Here is a 17,777-nt window from a genome sequence, read left to right on the forward strand (position 1 = left end):
TCCCTCATGCCGTTTCACCTTATTATTTTTGAAGGCCGCATAAGACCCTAGATGGTTATGTCACCATTTATTTAACCAGCCTATTGATGGATATTGAAGTTGTTTCTAATTTTGAGATGTTATAAATAGTTTCAGTGAGCATCATTATACATACATTTTCCAGCACTACTTTTACTAGTTGTTTAGGATAAATAACCAGAAGTTGAATTGCCGGGTCAAAGGGAAGGTACATTTTAAATGTTGATAGGTAACTGCCAAATTATCCTCCAACAAGGTCATACCAGCTTATATTCACACCAACAGTGGATGAGTATGCTTTTAGGTAGTTTAAATCTTATGTATGGAAAGCACATTGTGGAACTTTTGAGTACCTCTAGCGAATTCCCGAGTACAGTTTCAAAACCACTTAACTAAGTCAAAAATTACCCCAATTATTTAAGGAAAGGTTTTTGTTTAAGAAGGCAAAATAATTTGTAGCACATAGTATAGAAAGATTTCTTTGGAGAAGAGTTAAAATATACTTTAGAACTGAATCATATTAGCTTCAATTAGGAATACTGCTGTTCATGATGAGAAGCAATTGTACAATTGGTGAGTTTTTATAAAATCAATCTTTAAAAAATCGTAGTTTTTAAAGATTGTCATGTAGTAGTGTGATGTAATTGTATTTACCTTTTTTTCTTTTTTTTTTTTTAAATCAGGATATATCAACCCAAGAAAGCAACATATTAGGGGCATTCTGTGATATGAATGTAAGTGTTTATCTCTTTTCATTCTTAGGTTTATGGAAAATTTTACTTTTTTGTTCATGTAAGTCTTTTTGAGTTTATGTCTGACCAGTATCTTTCCAGTACTGGTAATAAAATAAAAATTGTTCCTGATAAGTTTTAAAATAATAGATTTTCTTTTTTCTTCAGGATGTAGAAGTACCATTGCATTTGCTTCGTTATGTATGTCTGTTTTGTGGGAAAAATGGCCTTTCTCTCATGAAGGACTGCTTTGAATATGGAACTCCTGAAACTTTGCCATTTCTTATAGCACATGCATTTATTACAGTTGTATCTAATGTAAGTATTGTTTGGAATTGGTTTTAATATTGGGATCAAAGTCTAGTATTTTAATAAAATGAATTTTTATGTCCAGAAAAGGCAGGTTATGAGTGATTTGCATATACAATCCTGTTTTTTTGATTATACTTTGAAAAAATCGAGTACAGAAATCTTTTTTTAAAAAGTCTTTGTTATAATAAAATTGGAATTTGTATCAGCGGTTAGGACTTGGTGCTTTCAGTGCTGTGGCCTGGGTTCAATCCCTGGTTGGGGAACTAAGATCCCGCAAGCTGCACGGCACAGCCAAAAAAATAATAATAAGAAGAATTTAAGTTAACTAGGTAAATTTAGCCCATCTACCTCTTGAGCCAGGGATTTTGTACAGGGAAATTTTCAAGTTTTTGGTTACTTAAATGATGGTTAGCCTAGCCTAGGGCACTACTACAGTGTGTCTGACTTCCCTGTATATTGCAAGTGAAGAACGAACATTTCTTTTTGCCTTTGTAAAGAAGATAATTCTTGCGAATGTTGTGAATGTCAGCTACTGTGAAGCACAATATGTGTGGAAGCAGAGAGAAATACATTTTACCACCTGTGTCTTAAAATTTAACCTAAAATAATCTTCTATTCTGGTCATCATTTTAAAAAATAGTGAAGCAAAACTTAAATCTAACTTTACCAAAGCCTGAATTCTTGTATTAACCGAATTACCTTAAGTAATAACTACTGTGAAATATTTCAAGTGTGTATATAAAATAAAAATACAGGGTGAAAAAAGACTGAACAAAATAACTTTGTTTCATCGTTTCCAGTGTAGAAATAACACTGGAGAGGACACGGCTTTACTCAAATTTATTGAGTATCTGGAACTCCATGTTTCCTTATTTGAAATAATTAATTTGTATCAATGTCATTTTTAGTCCCCAAATTCCTTGGTTTCTGACAGGTTGAACATACTACATGTAATGGCAGTGTAGCATGGTAGGTTAAGAATATACCCTTTGCAGTCACAATTGCATTTGGATTCTGAACCTGAGGCTCAACTTTTTAATTCGTAGAATGGGAATGATAAATATGGTGATCTGCCTTAAAAGATTGTTGTGAGGTTTTAAGATAGATTTTTAAGCTCTTATTAATAGCACCTGATACATACTAAGCCCTTAGTGACTGGTGCTGCTATTTATTTTAGCTATTATTAACACTTACCTGATTCTGTTAGTCTGATTGACCTTGTTTGAAAGGAAGGTTTATTCAGTTTGGCTTCCTTTGGGAGAAAGAATAAAAAACAGACTTTTGAGTGAACTTAAATCCTGTGTTGACATTTTAATTTTAAACTGTCATAAATTTAGAGAGGGTAAATAACTGAGTTTGAAATCCAAAGTTCAAAAAATAATTTATCAACAGTTTTCCTTAATCAGGAATATTACCTGAATTAAAATGTATTTCTTGAATTAATTTTACTAAATCTTGTTGTTAAAAGTCTATTATGGAAGCCTCGTTAAAGGCTTTAACTTATTGCTATCTCTTGAAAAGTAATCCTTTACTAAAGAAAAAGGTTTGGATTCTGTTTCATTTTTCTCTTCAGCCTTTTTGTGACTGCTAATTGGTGGGCTGTTGTCAATTTGCATAACTTTATCTTGTAACTCAACTGAGAACATTAAACCAAAGTTAAAAATTAGTCATACTGTTTAAATTAATAATTAATTGTTTGGATACTATATGTTTGTTTTTTTCCTGAGAGTATAACATAATGTACTTTTTTTTTTTTAACATCTTTATTGGAGTATAATTGCTTTACAATGGTGTGTTAGTTTCTGCTTTATAACAAAGTGAATCAGTTATACATATACATATGTTCCCATATCTCTTCCCTCTTGCGTCTCCCTCCCTCCCACCCTCCCTATCCCACCCCTCTAGGTGGTCACAAAGCACCGAGCTGATCTCCCTGTGCTATGCGGCTGCTTCCCACTAGCTATCTATTTTACATTTGGTAGTGTATATATGTCCATGCCACTCTCTCAACCTGTCACATCTTACCCCTCCCCCTCCCCATATCCTCAAGTCCATTCTCTAGTAGGTCTGTGTCTTTATTCCCGTCTTGCCACTAGGTTCTTCATGACCTTTTTTTTTTTCCCCTTAGATTCCGTATATATGTGTTAGCATACTGTATTTGTTTTTCTCTTTCTGACTTATTTCACTCTGTATGACAAACTCTAACTCCATCCACCTCACTACAAATACCTCCATTTCATTTCTTTTTATGGCTGAGTAATATTCCATTGTATGTATGTGTCACATCTTCTTTAGCCATTCATCCGATGATGGACACTTAGGTTGCTTCCATGTCCTGGCTACATAATGTACTTTTTAAACAAAGGTTTTATAACTTGATTGGGTAACTCTCATTTAGCATCTTTTCCTCATAAAAAAATATTTTTTGATTTTGCTTTCTTCATTCTAATTTTTTAAATATAGTTAATACTTTGGTGCAAAGTAAGAGCTTAAATTACAATTCTTTTTGTAATTAAGTTGTCTGCAGACCCTGTACTTTATTTTTTTCAGAGTTTGGAGTTTTTCTTAAGGGACTGGTGACATTTAAAGCAATATAAGTGTTGGCATGATTTCTGACCTTTTTTTTGGAGTTTTGACCACTCTGCCTGAAGTTTATATGAAAACACTTAGCAGCCACTTTAAACAATTGAAATAGACATCCTTTTGCATTTTGAGAAACTTTAAGGCCTGTAAATTTCAGACTTTTCTAGTCACATACAAATTGATCTAGAGCAGGGTAGTTTCCTTTAGTGGATCATTGTAAATTATAAACCCTGGTCGTTTCTGTATGTCTCATTTCTTTTCTTGAGAAATAGGCAGCTTGTTTAGCCATGTTGTTTCAGCTTCGGTAAGGCTGAAGGTCCCTTATTTGGGAATCTCTGATTTTCCAGGGGCTTTCATACAGGAACAAAAACGCCTACATTTAAATAGTGAAAAAATTACTGGATTTTAGGGCAATCCTCTTCTTGAAAAGCAAAAAGTTCTGTGAATCATAAACTCTTTTTATGGTAAGGTAGGTAAGGCCTGACCTTATTGAGTACCTGTTTCTCCCACACTTGATTATAGTAAATCACACATTCAGAAGAAAACATGTTTTTTTTTTTTTTTTTTTTTATTCATTTATGGCTGTGTTGGGTCCTCGTTCCTGTGCGAGGGCCCTCTCCAGTCGCGGCGAGCGGGGGCCACTCCCCATCGCAGTGCGCGGGCCTCTCACTGTCGCGGCCTCCCTTGTTGCAGAGCACAGGCTCCAGACGCGCAGGCTCAGCAGTTGTGGCTCACGGGCCCAGTCGCTCCGCGGCATGTGGGATCCTCCCAGACCAGGGCTCGAACCCGTGTCCCCCGCACCGGCAGGCAGACTCCCAACCACTGCGCCACCAGGGAAGCCCAGAAAACATGTTTATATCAGTTCCTGGGAACCAAACCATTCTGTTTGTTTTCTAGGGTCATTCCCTCACTCTTAATGAGGAAGATGGTGTTATCTCCTAGAACCTTAGCTTGCAGCACAGGAAAACTCGCTTTGCCCTGAGTCTGAGTTATCAGCAAAGAAGGAAAACTCTTACTTTCATCAGTTAAGGTTCAAATCTGATAATACGCTTAGGCCCATACATTTATTTCAGTCTCAAAAGTTTGCTTTAGCATTTCTAAAATAACACTGACTGTTAGGAGAGTTCTCAATTTTGCACAAGTACTACTCCACTCTTATAAGGATCTATTCTTAGTAATAATGACTGCAGCCTCAGGGAAAAAAACAACAAAATCTTTATATATGTAGTTGTCTTATTTTGTATTGGCCTTTAGATTTTCAGCAAAAGCAGTTAACCAATATTTAGCACAGCTTAGAGAAGTAGAATGTAGAGTCCTCATAGAAGTTTCCCCACTGAGATGCATGGTGAGTTATAGCTCATAGTGTGTATCCTGCCTCAGCCCTCAGCAAAGATGCCTGAGTTAGTCATCTCAGACATGACACCTTTTATTAATTACAAAATAACAAAGCCTAAGGACTTTCCATAAAGAATTTAAGAGTCATGGGATTTATTTTATTAATATGAATGGAAAAGTACAAATGAGCCTTAATAAACCTCATGAATATATGCTTTACAAAACAGATATGACAAATTATTACCTAAGAGATGTTATCAGAGATGCAAACTTGTAGTAACACATCAGAAGACACAATAACAATTTCTGAACTGTCAGTTTCCTAAGACTACTTTACAAAAAACACTAACAAGGACTATTTAATGTCAGAAGTTAGCCTGGGATTATACATTTTCATATATTTTCACACTAATCAGGAGAGTTTGTTGACAGTTCAGTGAAGTTTTCATTTTGTCATTTTGTTAAAACTAGCTTTGTGATGCAGAATACTGCCTGCATTTATGCAGTTATAAGGGGATCAGACAATATTTTTTCCTATTCCTGAGATTTTTAACATGTACTTAGAAGGGCTACTAGAGCTTTGTTATCACCAAGATGGGGAAGCTCAAAACTTACAGTAAGGAAAGAAAAAGGACCTATATGATTAATAGCATATGGAATTTGATTCTTGTAATGTTATGCCTCATAGTAGTATTAAAGAATGTAGATTTTACAGAGAAATAATCTTGGGCTTGTATTGTAGTTCTGTTATGTACTATCTAATTTTTTTGTGTGTTTTTGTTTGTTTTATTTAAAAATTTTTTATTGATGTACTATCTAATTTTGATTACATTATGTCTATAAGCCTCACTTTTTTCATCTATCAGAATGGAAATATTAAGGGTTCAGTAAATGGTAGCTCTTCTTTCTATTAAAAATTTCTTTCCAATGTTGACATTTTTTCCCTTGTCATTTTTATTTAAATTTTTGTTCGTTGGCATATTTGTTTATCCCCAAATAAAAGGTATCACTGTACCTATTTTCATTTTCGTCCTCTCTAATGTATCTTATATATAATTGAATCTGTTAACCTTTTAAAAAAATTTGAAATAAACATATAGAAAAGTGAACAGAACGATAAGATATGGCTCAGTGACTTATTGAAGTGAATATCCCATTTAACCACTACCCATGTCAAGAAACAACTCATTGTCAACTCCCCAGAAGCCTCCTTTATGATTCCTCTAAGTCACTATCCCATCTCTTTGCCCTTAAAGGTGAACGCAATTCATATTTTTATTTCTTGCTTTTCTTTGTTTTACTTAAGCTTATATCCCTAAATACTATGATTTAGTTTTGTCTCTTGCTAACCGTATAAGTGGAATCACATAAAATGCATTCTTTCATGTGTGGCTACTTTTGTTTAACATTGAGATTTATATTGCATGTAGTTCGAGTTGCTCATTTTGATTGTTGTATAATACTCCTTTAAAAATATACCAACATTGATCTATTTTACTGGTGATGGACGTTTAGGTTATTACAATTAATGTGGTGTCAGCATTCTCTTACATGTCTTTTGGTGCATATGTGCATGCATTGTATTTTCATATATATCTAGTAGTGGAATTTCTTTATCACAGGGTATACATATATTCAGTTTTACACATTAATGCTAAGATTTTCTGAAGTGATTGTATTAATTTACACTCTTACCAAGAATGAGAGTTCCCATTGCTCCATATCCTTGCAAACACGTAGTATTCTAACTCTTAGAGATTCCTGATGAACTAATAGTAGTATCTCATTGTGGTCTACTTTTGTGTTTTTAAATGACTAAAGAGATTGAGCACCATTGCATGGGCATATTAGCCATTTCAATATTTTTCGAGAAGTGTCAGTTCAAGTTTTTTTAATCCGTTTTAAAAATCAAATTGTTTGCCTTTTCCTTACAAATGTGTGGAGATTCCTTATATGTTTTGGATACAAGTCTTTTGCCTGACATTTATGTATTGCTAATATCTTCTTCAACTCTGGTTTTGCTTTTCATTCTCTTGTGTCTTTTAAGAGTTATTATTTTTATAAATTTATTTATTTATTTATTTTTGCTTGTGTTGGGTCTTCATTGCTGTGTGCAGGCTTTCGTGCCGAGCGGGCGCTACTCTTCGTTGCGGCGTGCGGGCTTCTCATTGCGGTGGCTTCTCTTGTTGCGGAGCACGGGCTCTAGGCGCGTGGGCTCAGTAGTTGTGGCTCGCGGGCTCTAGAGCGCAGGCTCAGTAGTTGTGGCGCATGGGCTTAGCCACTCCGCAGCATGTGGGATCTTCCCAGACCAGGGCCCGAACCTGTGTCCCCTGCCTTGGCAGGCAGATTCTTAACCACTGCACCACCAGGGAAGCCCAAGAGTTATTATTTTTAATTTAACTATAGTTGATTTACAGTACTGTGTTAGTTTCAGGTGTACAGCTTCAGATTCTTTTTCATTATAGGTTAGTACAAGATACTGAATATAGTTCCATGTGCTATACAGTAAATCCTTGTTGTTTATATGTAGTAGTGTGTATCTATTAATACCATACTCCCAGTTTATCCTTCCCTCTCCCCCTTCCCCTTTGGTAACCGTAAGTTTGTTTCCTGTTTTGTACAGAGGTTGATTTGTATTATTTTTTTTTTTTTTTTTTTTTTTTTGTATTATTTTTTTTAGATGCCATGTATAAATGATACCTGATAGAATTTGTCTTTCTCTGCCTAACTTACTTTACTTAATATGCAAATCTTTAGGTCCATCCACGTTGCTGCAAATGGAAGGATTTCTTTTTTTTTTTTTAATGGCTAGGTAATATTCTATTGTGTATGTATACCACGTCTTCTTTATCCATTCATCTGTCGATGGACATTTAGGTTGCTTTTATGTCTTGGCTATTGTGAATATTGCTGCTGTGAACATTGGGGGGTGCATGTACCTTTTTGAATTAGAGTTTTTGTCTTTTCAGAATATATGCCCAGGAGTGGATCATATGGTAACTCTATTTTTAGTTTTTAAAGGAATCTCCAGACTGTTTTCTATAGGGCTTCACCAATTTACGTTCCCACCAATAGTGTAGGAGGGTTCTCTTTTCTCCAAACCCTCTCTAGCATTTATTATTTCTGGACTTTTTGATGATGGCTATTCTGACTGGTGTGAGGTGTCGTTTTGATTTCATTAAGAGTTATTTTCTAACCAAACTTAATGGTGTATAATTTATAATAAATTTTTTTCTTTATGGTTAATGTTTTCATTAATGGATAAAAAAATCTTTCTTATGAAGATATTTTTCTATGTTCTGCAATTTTTATTACGTTACTTTCACATTTTTATCTATAGTTCAGTTGGAATTGACTTTTGTGTGTGGTGTGTGAGGGATCAGGATTCATTTTCTTTTCTATATAGACAGAAGCTGGACCTATCACTATAGCAAAGACAGTCCTTTCCTATTTGTTCTGAAGTATTATTTTGTCATAAATAAGGTATCTTTATGTGTCTTCTTGTGCATGGGTCTGGGATTTCTAGTATATTCCATTAGTCTATTTGATTAGTCTTGTGCTGTTTTGCATACCGTCCTAATTTCTGCTGCTTTATAAGAAGTCTTGCTATCTGGTAAAGCAAGTTCTATCTCCCCGTCATTTTTTAAAAAAATTTATTAAGGTGTAACTGACAGATAATATTAGTTTCAGATGATTCAATATTTGTATATGTTACAAAATGATTACCACAGGAAGTCTAGTTAACGTCTGACACCATTCATAGTTAACAAATAGTTTTTTTATGAGAACTTTTAAGAACTATTAGCACTTTCAAATATGCAAAACAGTTTTTTTTTAAAAAGCATACTATTTTCTTTTTAATTAATTAATTAATTAATTTATTTATTTTTGCCTGTGTTGGGTCTTCGTTTCTGTGCGAGGGCTTTCTCTAGTTGCGGCAAGCGGGGGCCACTCTTCATCGCGGTGCGCAGGCCTCTCACTGTCGTGGCGTCTCTTGTTGCGGAGCACAAGCTCCAGATGCGCAGGCTCGGTAGTTGTGGCTCACGGGCCTAGTTGCTCCGCGGCATGTGGGATCCTCCCAGACCAGGGCCCGAACCCGTGTCCCCCGCATTGGCAGGCAGACTCTCAACCACTGCGCCACCAGGGAAGCCCGCAAAACAGTTTTATTAAGTATAGTCACCATGCATTATATCTCTACTCCCTGTCATTCTTAAAGAGTGTTTTGTCTCTTCTTGGACTTTTGCATTTGGAATCAGTGCCTGAAGTTCCACGTATAAACCTTTTTGGGTTGCATTGAATCTGTAGATCAGTTTGCGGAGAACTGTCATCTCTGCAATATTGAGTCTTCTAATGTATAAATATGGTAAATGTGTTTTTATTTACATGCTTTAAGATTTGTCTCATAATTTTCTGTATTTATGTGGAGATGTTATATATCTTTGTTAGACAATTTCTAGGCACATGATATTTTTTGATGCTGTTGTAAAGAGAATATTTTTGAAATTTTTATTTTTTTCTGGTATGTAAGATTGTATATATGTATTATATATATGTAATATAGTATGTGTGTGTATGTATGTATATATATGTGTGTATATTAATTCATTACTTATATTAACTTTCTAAGCAGCAATCTTGCTAAACTAGTTAATTCCAAAAAGGTTTATCTGAAAATTATTTTGGATTTCTTACTTACATAATCACATCATCTCAGAGTAATATTGATTTTAATTCTTCCGTTTTAGTCTTATGCCTTTTATTCAGTTTCTTGTCTGTTGCACTGTCTAGGACCTTCAGTCTAAGTTGAATTAAAGATATTCTTGTCTTGTTCCTAGTCTCAGAGGGAAGAGTTTTAGCATTTCACTGTTAGTATTGTATTTGCTATAGGACTTATGTTTCATTAGATTAAAGTGAAGCCATGCAGTCTGTATTTACAAATTTGTTTTCAGTTTGTATTACTTGCATGTGTTAAGGCTTAGTATTGTAGTTTCTTGTTTGATGATTTGCTTAGGATTTTTTTCTTATATGATATTTAAACCACGATTTATAAGAATAAAACTAATATAAGCACATTAGATTTAGAAATGGGCTGGAATATTATGCAGAAAAAATTAAGTGAACGGATTATTATAACTTCCATTATAACTTAGATTGGGATACTTACAGTAAGAGTTTAATTAAGCAAATAGTTGTTGATATTGTGATCAGTGTTTGACTCTATAAAATATATTTGTCTTAGATGGATATTGAAGTGACCAGATATCAGGTAATTTGATATTTTTTAGAAGGAAGGATGATTTATTAAAAAATTAACTTAGGGCTTCCCTGGTGGCACAGTGGTTGAGAATCTGCCTGCCAATGCAGGGGACACGGGTTCGAGCCCTGGTCTGGGAAGATCCCACATACCGTGGAGCAACTAGGCCCGTGAGCCACAACTACTGAGGCTGCGCGTCTGGAGCTTGTGCTCCGCAACAAGAGAGGCCGCAACAGTGAGAGGCCCGCGCACCACAGTGAAGAGTGGCCCCTGCTCGCCGCAACTAGAGAAAGCCCTCGCACAGAAACGAAGACCCAACACAGCCAAACATAAATAAATAAATAAATATAGCCATGTGTACCTGTCAATTCCAAACTCCCTAACTATCCCTTAAAAAAAAAAAAAAATTAATTTAGTTCTATAGTATTTGGGTTGCTACCATACAAAGAGGTATAGAGTAGCAGGTAGTAAGATGTTACTTGGATAGATGGTTCTCCCTTTTCAGGAAGAAACTGATAGTAATTCTTCAGATTGATTTTAGGTATATGGATTAGAAATGTTTATAGGTTAAATTACTTACCTGATATGTGTGCAGTCGTATTTCTAATTAAAGACATATGTATTTCACATATTCATTAATCATTAATATCATTTTTATGTTTCTTTATAGATTAGAATATGGCTACATATCCCTGCTGTCATGCAGCACATTATCCCTTTTAGGACATATGTTATCAGGTAAGTTTATAAAATCTTTCCCCCCTGGTTATCAGCGTAGTAATGTTTAAACTATTCATAACATAGTACAGAATTATATTGTTTGAAAGTCCTTTGTATTCACATCCTCCAGAGAAAATTTTTGACAATTTGATGTATTTTTTAATGCACCTATGTAGGTTTATATTTAATGTTTACTTTTAAGCAATTTATGTTGGAATTTTTTTTATGTGAGTATAAAGAATTAAACAGATTAACAGTGGTTGCATGATATTCCACTATATTTATTCAGTCAACAGATGTATACTAAGTATTATGTTGTAGGCACTGGAGATACAGCAGAGAAGAAAATATTTCTGCTTTTGTGCAGTCTGTGTGCACAATAAGTAAATGATACAGTTCATCAGAAAGTCATGAGTATGACAGAGAAAAATAGCAGCAAGGGTGGGTTGAGAGTTCTAGAGGGCGGGTCACAATTATATCTATGGTATAGAGAAGGTCTCATTGGGGAAAGGGTGATATTTGAGTTCTGTAAGTCCCAACCTAAGAAGGAAACCTAAGACGAGGATAGAGATATTATCATATTGATTAGGCTTAGAGTGTAAACTGTTGGAGTTCTAAGATTGTATTTCTTGATAATATTTATGAGTTCTTTATAATTTTTATTCATTTGCAAAGATTTGAGTGCCTGCTATTTTCCAGTTACTGTTCAGGTTGTTGGAGAAAGTATCAGGAAAAGAATCAGACAGTGATGAATTCTATGCAAGTAAAGATAAGGTGATAGAGAATATGAGGCCTTTCTGAAAGGTGACATCTGAGGAACATGAATCTGCTAATCAGATGATAAGTAGAAGGACATATTTCAGGTAGAAGGAACATAAGGGCATAGGCTTTGAAGTTGGAAAGAATATGACATATTAAAAAACTAGAAGTAGACTGGTGGAGCATAGTGTGTAAGGAGGTAAGATTATGATAGGAGGTTGGATATAAACAGGGGCAGATTATTCAGGACCTTCAAGCCATTTTAAGGAGCTTGGATTTAATTTTAGCAGTGGGATCTATTGAAGGGTTTTAAGTAGATGAATCATGACGACGCTTTTTTTAAAAAATATTTTAAGCTGCTTAATTTGTAATCTCTTTTTAAAAAAATTTCTTTCTTTCTTTCTTTCTTTATTTTTGGCTGCGTTGGGTCTTTGTTGCTCCACGTGGGCTTTCTCTAGTTGTGGCGAGTGGGGGCTACTCCTTGTTGCGGTGCGCGGGCTTCTCATTGTGGTGGCTTCTCTTGTTGCAGAGCGTGGGCTCTAGGTGAACAGGCTTCAGTAGTTGTGGCACGCGGGCTCTAGAGCGCATGCTCAGTAGTTGTGGCACACGGGTTAAGTTGCTGCGTGGCATGTGGGATCTTCCCGGACTAGGGCTCGAACCCGTGTCCCCTGCATTGGCAAGCATATTCTTTTTTTTTTTTTTTTTTTTAAAGATAGCATTCCTTTTTTTTTGTAATTTTATTTATTTATTTATTTATGGCCGTGTTGGGTCTTCGTTTCTGTGCGAGGGCTTTCTCTAGTTGCGGCAAGTGGGGGCCACTCTTCATCGCGATGCGCGGGCCTCTCACTATCGTGGCCTCTCATTGTGGAGCACAGGCTCCAGATGCACAGGCTCAGCAGTTGTGGCTCACGGGCCTAGTTGCTCCGCGGCATGTGGGATCCTCCCAGACCAGGGCTCGAACCCGTGTCCCCTGCATTGGCAGGCAGATTCTCAACCACTGCGCCACCAGGGAAGCCCGGCAGGCATATTCTTAACCACTGCGCCACCAGGGAAGTCCTCATGATGGTTTTTAAAAGATCACTTTGGCCTTTAAGTGGCTCATAAATTACAGGAGTGTTGGAGGAGAAGCTAGGAGACCAATTGAAAAGTTAATGGAGTAGTCCTGGAAAGAAGTGATGGTTACTTGTACAAGGATTGTTTATGGTGATTTGAAAATTGACTGGATATAGTTAAAAATGAAATCAATAAGGTTGGTGATTGTGGAGTTTAAGGAAAGGGGTAGCATAGTGGAAGACGCTTAGCTGCCCTCCCTTTGATTTCTCTTTTTGCTGTGAGTATCATTAACAGATGTGAAAGACTGGGAGAATTTAAAGACGTAATTTTCAGATGCCTATGGGACATTTAAGTGGCACTGGGAAATTGGGAATATAAGCCTGTAACTTAGAACAACAACGTTAATTTAGGAGTTGTTAGCATAAAGGTAGCACTTAAAAACCATGGGAATAGGACTTACCTGGTGGCACAGTGGTTAAGAATCCACCTGCCAGGGCTTCCTTGGTGGCGCAGTGGTTGAGAGTCTGCCTGCCAATGCAGGGGACATGGGTTCGATCCCTGGTCTGGGAGGATGCCACATGCTGCGGAGCAATTGGGCCCATGAGCCAGAATTACTGAGCCTGCGCGTCTGGAGCCTGTGCTCCGCAACAAGAGAGGCCGCGATAGTGAGAGGCCTGTGCACCGCGATGAAGAGTGGCCCCCACTTGCCACAACTAGAGAGAAAGCCCTCACAGGGAGGCGAAGACCCAACACAGCCATAAATGAATAGATAAATAAATAAATAAAATTAAAAAAAAGAAAGAATCCACCTGCCAACGTAGGGGACACGGGTTCAAGCCCTGGTCTGGGAAGATCCCACATGCCGTGGAGCAGCTAAGCCTGTGTGCCGCAACTACTGAGCCCATGTGCTGCAACTACTGAAGCCCGCATGCCTAGGGCCCGTGCTCTGCAACAAGAGAAGCCACCGCAATGAGAAGCCCTCGCACCGCAAAGAAGAGTAGCCCCCACTCGCCACAACTAGAGAAAGCCCGAGGGCAGCAATGAAGACCCATCACAGCCAAAAGTAAATAAATAAAATTTTTAAAAAACCTCATGGGAATAAATGAGGTCATCTGGGGAGAGAATGTAGAAAGAGAATAGAAGTGAATCGAGGGGACTTCCTTGGTGGTCCAGCGGGTAAGACTCCATGCTCCCAATGCAGGGGGCCCAGGTTCGATCCCTGGTCAGGGAACTAGACCCCACATGCATGCCGCAACTAAGAGTTTGCATGCCGCAACTGAGTCCACATGCTGCAACAAAGATCCCGCGTGCCGCAACTAAGACCTGGCACGGCCTAAATTAAAACAAAAGAAGTGAATCTAGGATGGAGTGCTATATCAGTTTGCTTTTGCTGTGTGAGAAAACACCCAAAACTAGTAGCTTAAAATAACAGCCATTTATTATTTGTCACAGTTCTCTGGTTGGCTAGCTTTTCTGATCTGGGCTGACTTGGCTGGACCTGGGTGCTCTGTGATAGATAACCTCAGTCATTTGTCCTCTGGTTGGCAGGCTGATTGGTCTTGAGTGGTGAAGGGTGCTCATATGTATCTTGGCAGTTGGCTGGATGTCAGTTGGGGCATTAGCTGGCTCTCTCATCCAGCAGGCTATCCTGAGTCCTTTTCTCAGTGGTGGAAGAGTTCCCAGCAAGAGAGGGCAAGCTCAAAGGCTTTTTAAGCTTCTGCTTATGTTACATCTCTTAATACCCCACTGGGCAAAGGAACCTTCATGGCAAAGCTCAGATGCAAGGAAGTAGAGGAATAAATGACACCTTTGATGGGAAGAGTGGTAAAGTCACATTGCAAAGACTACTGTATAAAGTGATGGGAGGAATTTGGGGCCTTTCTGCAATCCATTACAAGCCCTGAGGAGCAATACTGTTGAAAGGTTGGGTACAGGAGGAGGAACCAACCAAATAGAATAGGTGGGGCCTGAGAGGAAAACCAGTGGTTTGTGATTTTTGAAAGCCAAAAAAGAATGATGTTTAAAATGTACACATTTTGAAGAATTTTGGCTGTGTTGGGGAGTAGATGTACTATTTATATGAAATCAACTGAAATTTACTAAAACAGGAGCTGTATACATGACAGGTACTAGAGAATAGTAAAGTTTTACTGGAGGTGCAGGTGCAGAATCCGATGTTAAATGACTTGGCTCTATGCAGTTCCTCCCTCCCTTTCTCCCTCCCTCTTCCTCCCTCCCTCCCTTCCTCTCCTTCCCTGCTTTCCCCTCCCTCCCTTCCTTCCTTCCTTCCTTACACGTTGTGTTAGGCTTTGCAGTTCCTGATTCATGTTGGGCTCTCAGCAAAGGACACATTGCCACAGGTCACAATCCTTGAAGCATTACTTAGAAATAGTTTAAATTGGGAATATTAATCCCAGGATTCCAGGTTCTACTGTACTAAACAGTTTGGAGGTATGGAGCAAAGGAATATTATTGAATTATTGAGTGGTCTTCAGAAATAGTTTGCAAGTTTTTGTGTACGTTGTATTTCTGAATCATTTCAGGTATTTATGCAAGCTCTCTGATCAGGAGTTAAGACAGAGTGCGGCTCGCAACATGGCTGACTTAATGTGGAGCACAGTGAAAGAACCATTGGACACGACGTTATGCTTTGATAAAGAAAGCCTAGATCTTGCATTTAAGTACTTTATGTCACCTACTTTGACTATGAGGTTGGCTGGATTAAGTCAGATAACGGTAAGCTGTATTTGCTTTATTTTTGGTAATTTTTTGTTTGTCCTCTCAGACTATCATCATTATCATAATACCTAGTATTTCTGGAGCCACTTATGCCATGCTAGGCATTGTGCTAAGTACTTTACATGCATTACTTTGTGTGACCCGTACAAATAATTTCTATATGTTCTCTTTTTCTCTATTTTAAATATGAGGAGACTGAGGCTTAGATTTAGAAGGTTTTATACCTTAGGTCTTTTTGATTTCCTTCACTTTTTATTTTTTTTAAACTGTTCAGTTTTTTGCATTTAGAAAGCAGTGTTTTCAGAGAGAAAAATAGTTGGAGATTATAAGTAGTTAATTAATTTTCCAGGCAGCAGCCACAGATTATTGGGCCATAGACCAAATTTGACTAACAGAAATGTTTGGTTTGCACAGTAGCAAGTACTGTTTTAAATAGGGAGAAATACATATTATTGGCTTCTCCTGGAGGGGTGGGGTGGGGAGAAAGACCTAGTGTCCTTGGGTCTGTCTTCTTGCATGACAACAATTTGCTAGAACTAAGTAGTTAGCTGAATTCTTTAGAATGGATATATTTTCTCTGGTTTACCAAGGTCTGCATTAGGTTTACTCCTTTACATTTGGGGCCTGTTTTTGTAGTGTAGTTATTCTGAAGTAGCTAGATTGTACCCATGTATTGAATTTTGTGACCTAGATTTTACCATGTATTGGACTTTGTAAGTGTTGAAAACACTTAATGACAGTTTCCCAAATCAAATCTTAAAAATGTATGTCTGGAAGCCTTTCCTGAAATTCGGTTTGTAATGACATATTACTTGCTGCCTTGCATTAGATTTTTGTGTCTTTCCCTTGTTCAGCTTTTTCTCTAGCATTCTTAGTGGAATAAAGCCTAAGTATTACTTGTGGAATGAATTAGTGTTTAAAAATGATAAAGGAAATAGCCAGACTAATTGGGAAGTATATATGTGTATCTGATTACCTATCTTATATTTTATACTTTTGATCTGGTTATTGATTATGATCTACATATATCAAACTGTGTTGGCAGTTGCTAACATATGCAAAAATAATTTTGGAAAAAGTCTTTAATTTCTTTTCTCTATTTATAGAATCAACTTCACACTTTCAATGATGTGTGCAATAATGAATCATTGGTATCAGACACAGAAACGTAAGTAGGAGCATTAAATTTATGCGTAAGTACACTATTTTAATGTGTAGCTGTTTATGTGGTAAATGTAATTGACTTTATTAGATTTGAAGTGTTTACTAGAAATTCTTTGCCTTGTAGCTTCATCTGTACAGTCTTTAACAAGCTTTCAGAGGAATATATTGCAATTCTTCTCTTTTTAAAAAAACATATAGTGTTATTTTTCACAAAATGCAAAGGGAGACTATTTATACAGGAGAATTTAATAGTAAAGAATATGGTACAGATAGTTTTCAGAAACCACACTTGATGCAGGAAAGGATCTCATTTAACACATTTTTTGGGGAAATAAACCAAGTTCATGATGCTCATGTATGAAAAGAAGTAGTTTTTACAGCTTAGGGCTTTTTAAAGTACTTAGAAATACTTATTTTTTCCAATATTTATTCCATTTAGTTGTCCATCCAGTATAGAAATCATTTTTTAAATCTTGGTAGTAATATTTTCTGCTTGAACAGGGTTACATAGTTTTTTGTTTGTTTGTTTTTGCTGTGCCGCTGTGCGGCTTGCAGGATCTTAGTTCTCTGACCAGGGATCAAACCCGTGCCCTCGGCAGTGAAAGTGTGGAATCTTAACCACTGGACCACCAGGGAATTCCCCAGAGTTGCATAGTCTTAAGGTGTTAGAAAATTTGTAATTATATGAATGAGTCATATTTTTGCTTTACTGTAACTTTTATGCATTGATCTTAGTTTTGCTCTATGGAGCTAATCTCAGTTGAACCCAGCCCTTCATGAATTTGGAAACCAGAGACTATGTCTCTGCTTTTTCCCTCACATATTATGGTTTTTAGATTTATCACCAGACAAGTCATTCACTTTTGGCAGCATTCTTTGTCAGTGGTCCCTTAAAATGTGTGCCCTAGAATTGGTAGTATGCTAATATGCATTATAAATTCTTGGTAGCATTATAAATTCTTGGTCATACTAGGAGTGCTATTTCACACAGTCAAGATATTATATAGATTATATCCAATGTATATAAAACTACAGCTCTGGATTTCCCATTTGACCCCTCAGTACCCACCCTCCCACCCCTTCAGACTGCCTCTAGGAGAATCTTAAAA

General features: G+C 36.9%; 1 protein-coding gene across 7 annotated transcripts in view; it reads left to right on the plus strand.

Moving 5' to 3' along the window:
* USP34 (ubiquitin specific peptidase 34) overlaps positions 1–17,777 on the plus strand; it is a 236,701-nt gene that overhangs the window by 55,631 nt on the left and 163,293 nt on the right. For all 7 annotated transcript variants that reach the window (XM_059943258.1, XM_059943263.1, XM_059943264.1 and 4 more), the window contains exons 4-8: positions 702–752; positions 918–1,067; positions 10,904–10,971; positions 15,309–15,501; positions 16,611–16,672. In XM_059943258.1, coding sequence (XP_059799241.1) covers positions 702–752; positions 918–1,067; positions 10,904–10,971; positions 15,309–15,501; positions 16,611–16,672 — 524 coding nt within the window. The remainder of the gene's footprint in view (positions 1–701; positions 753–917; positions 1,068–10,903; positions 10,972–15,308; positions 15,502–16,610; positions 16,673–17,777) is intronic.

This window comes from Balaenoptera ricei, chromosome 13 (assembly GCF_028023285.1).
Source record: "Balaenoptera ricei isolate mBalRic1 chromosome 13, mBalRic1.hap2, whole genome shotgun sequence".
Classification (NCBI taxonomy): domain Eukaryota; kingdom Metazoa; phylum Chordata; class Mammalia; order Artiodactyla; family Balaenopteridae; genus Balaenoptera; species Balaenoptera ricei.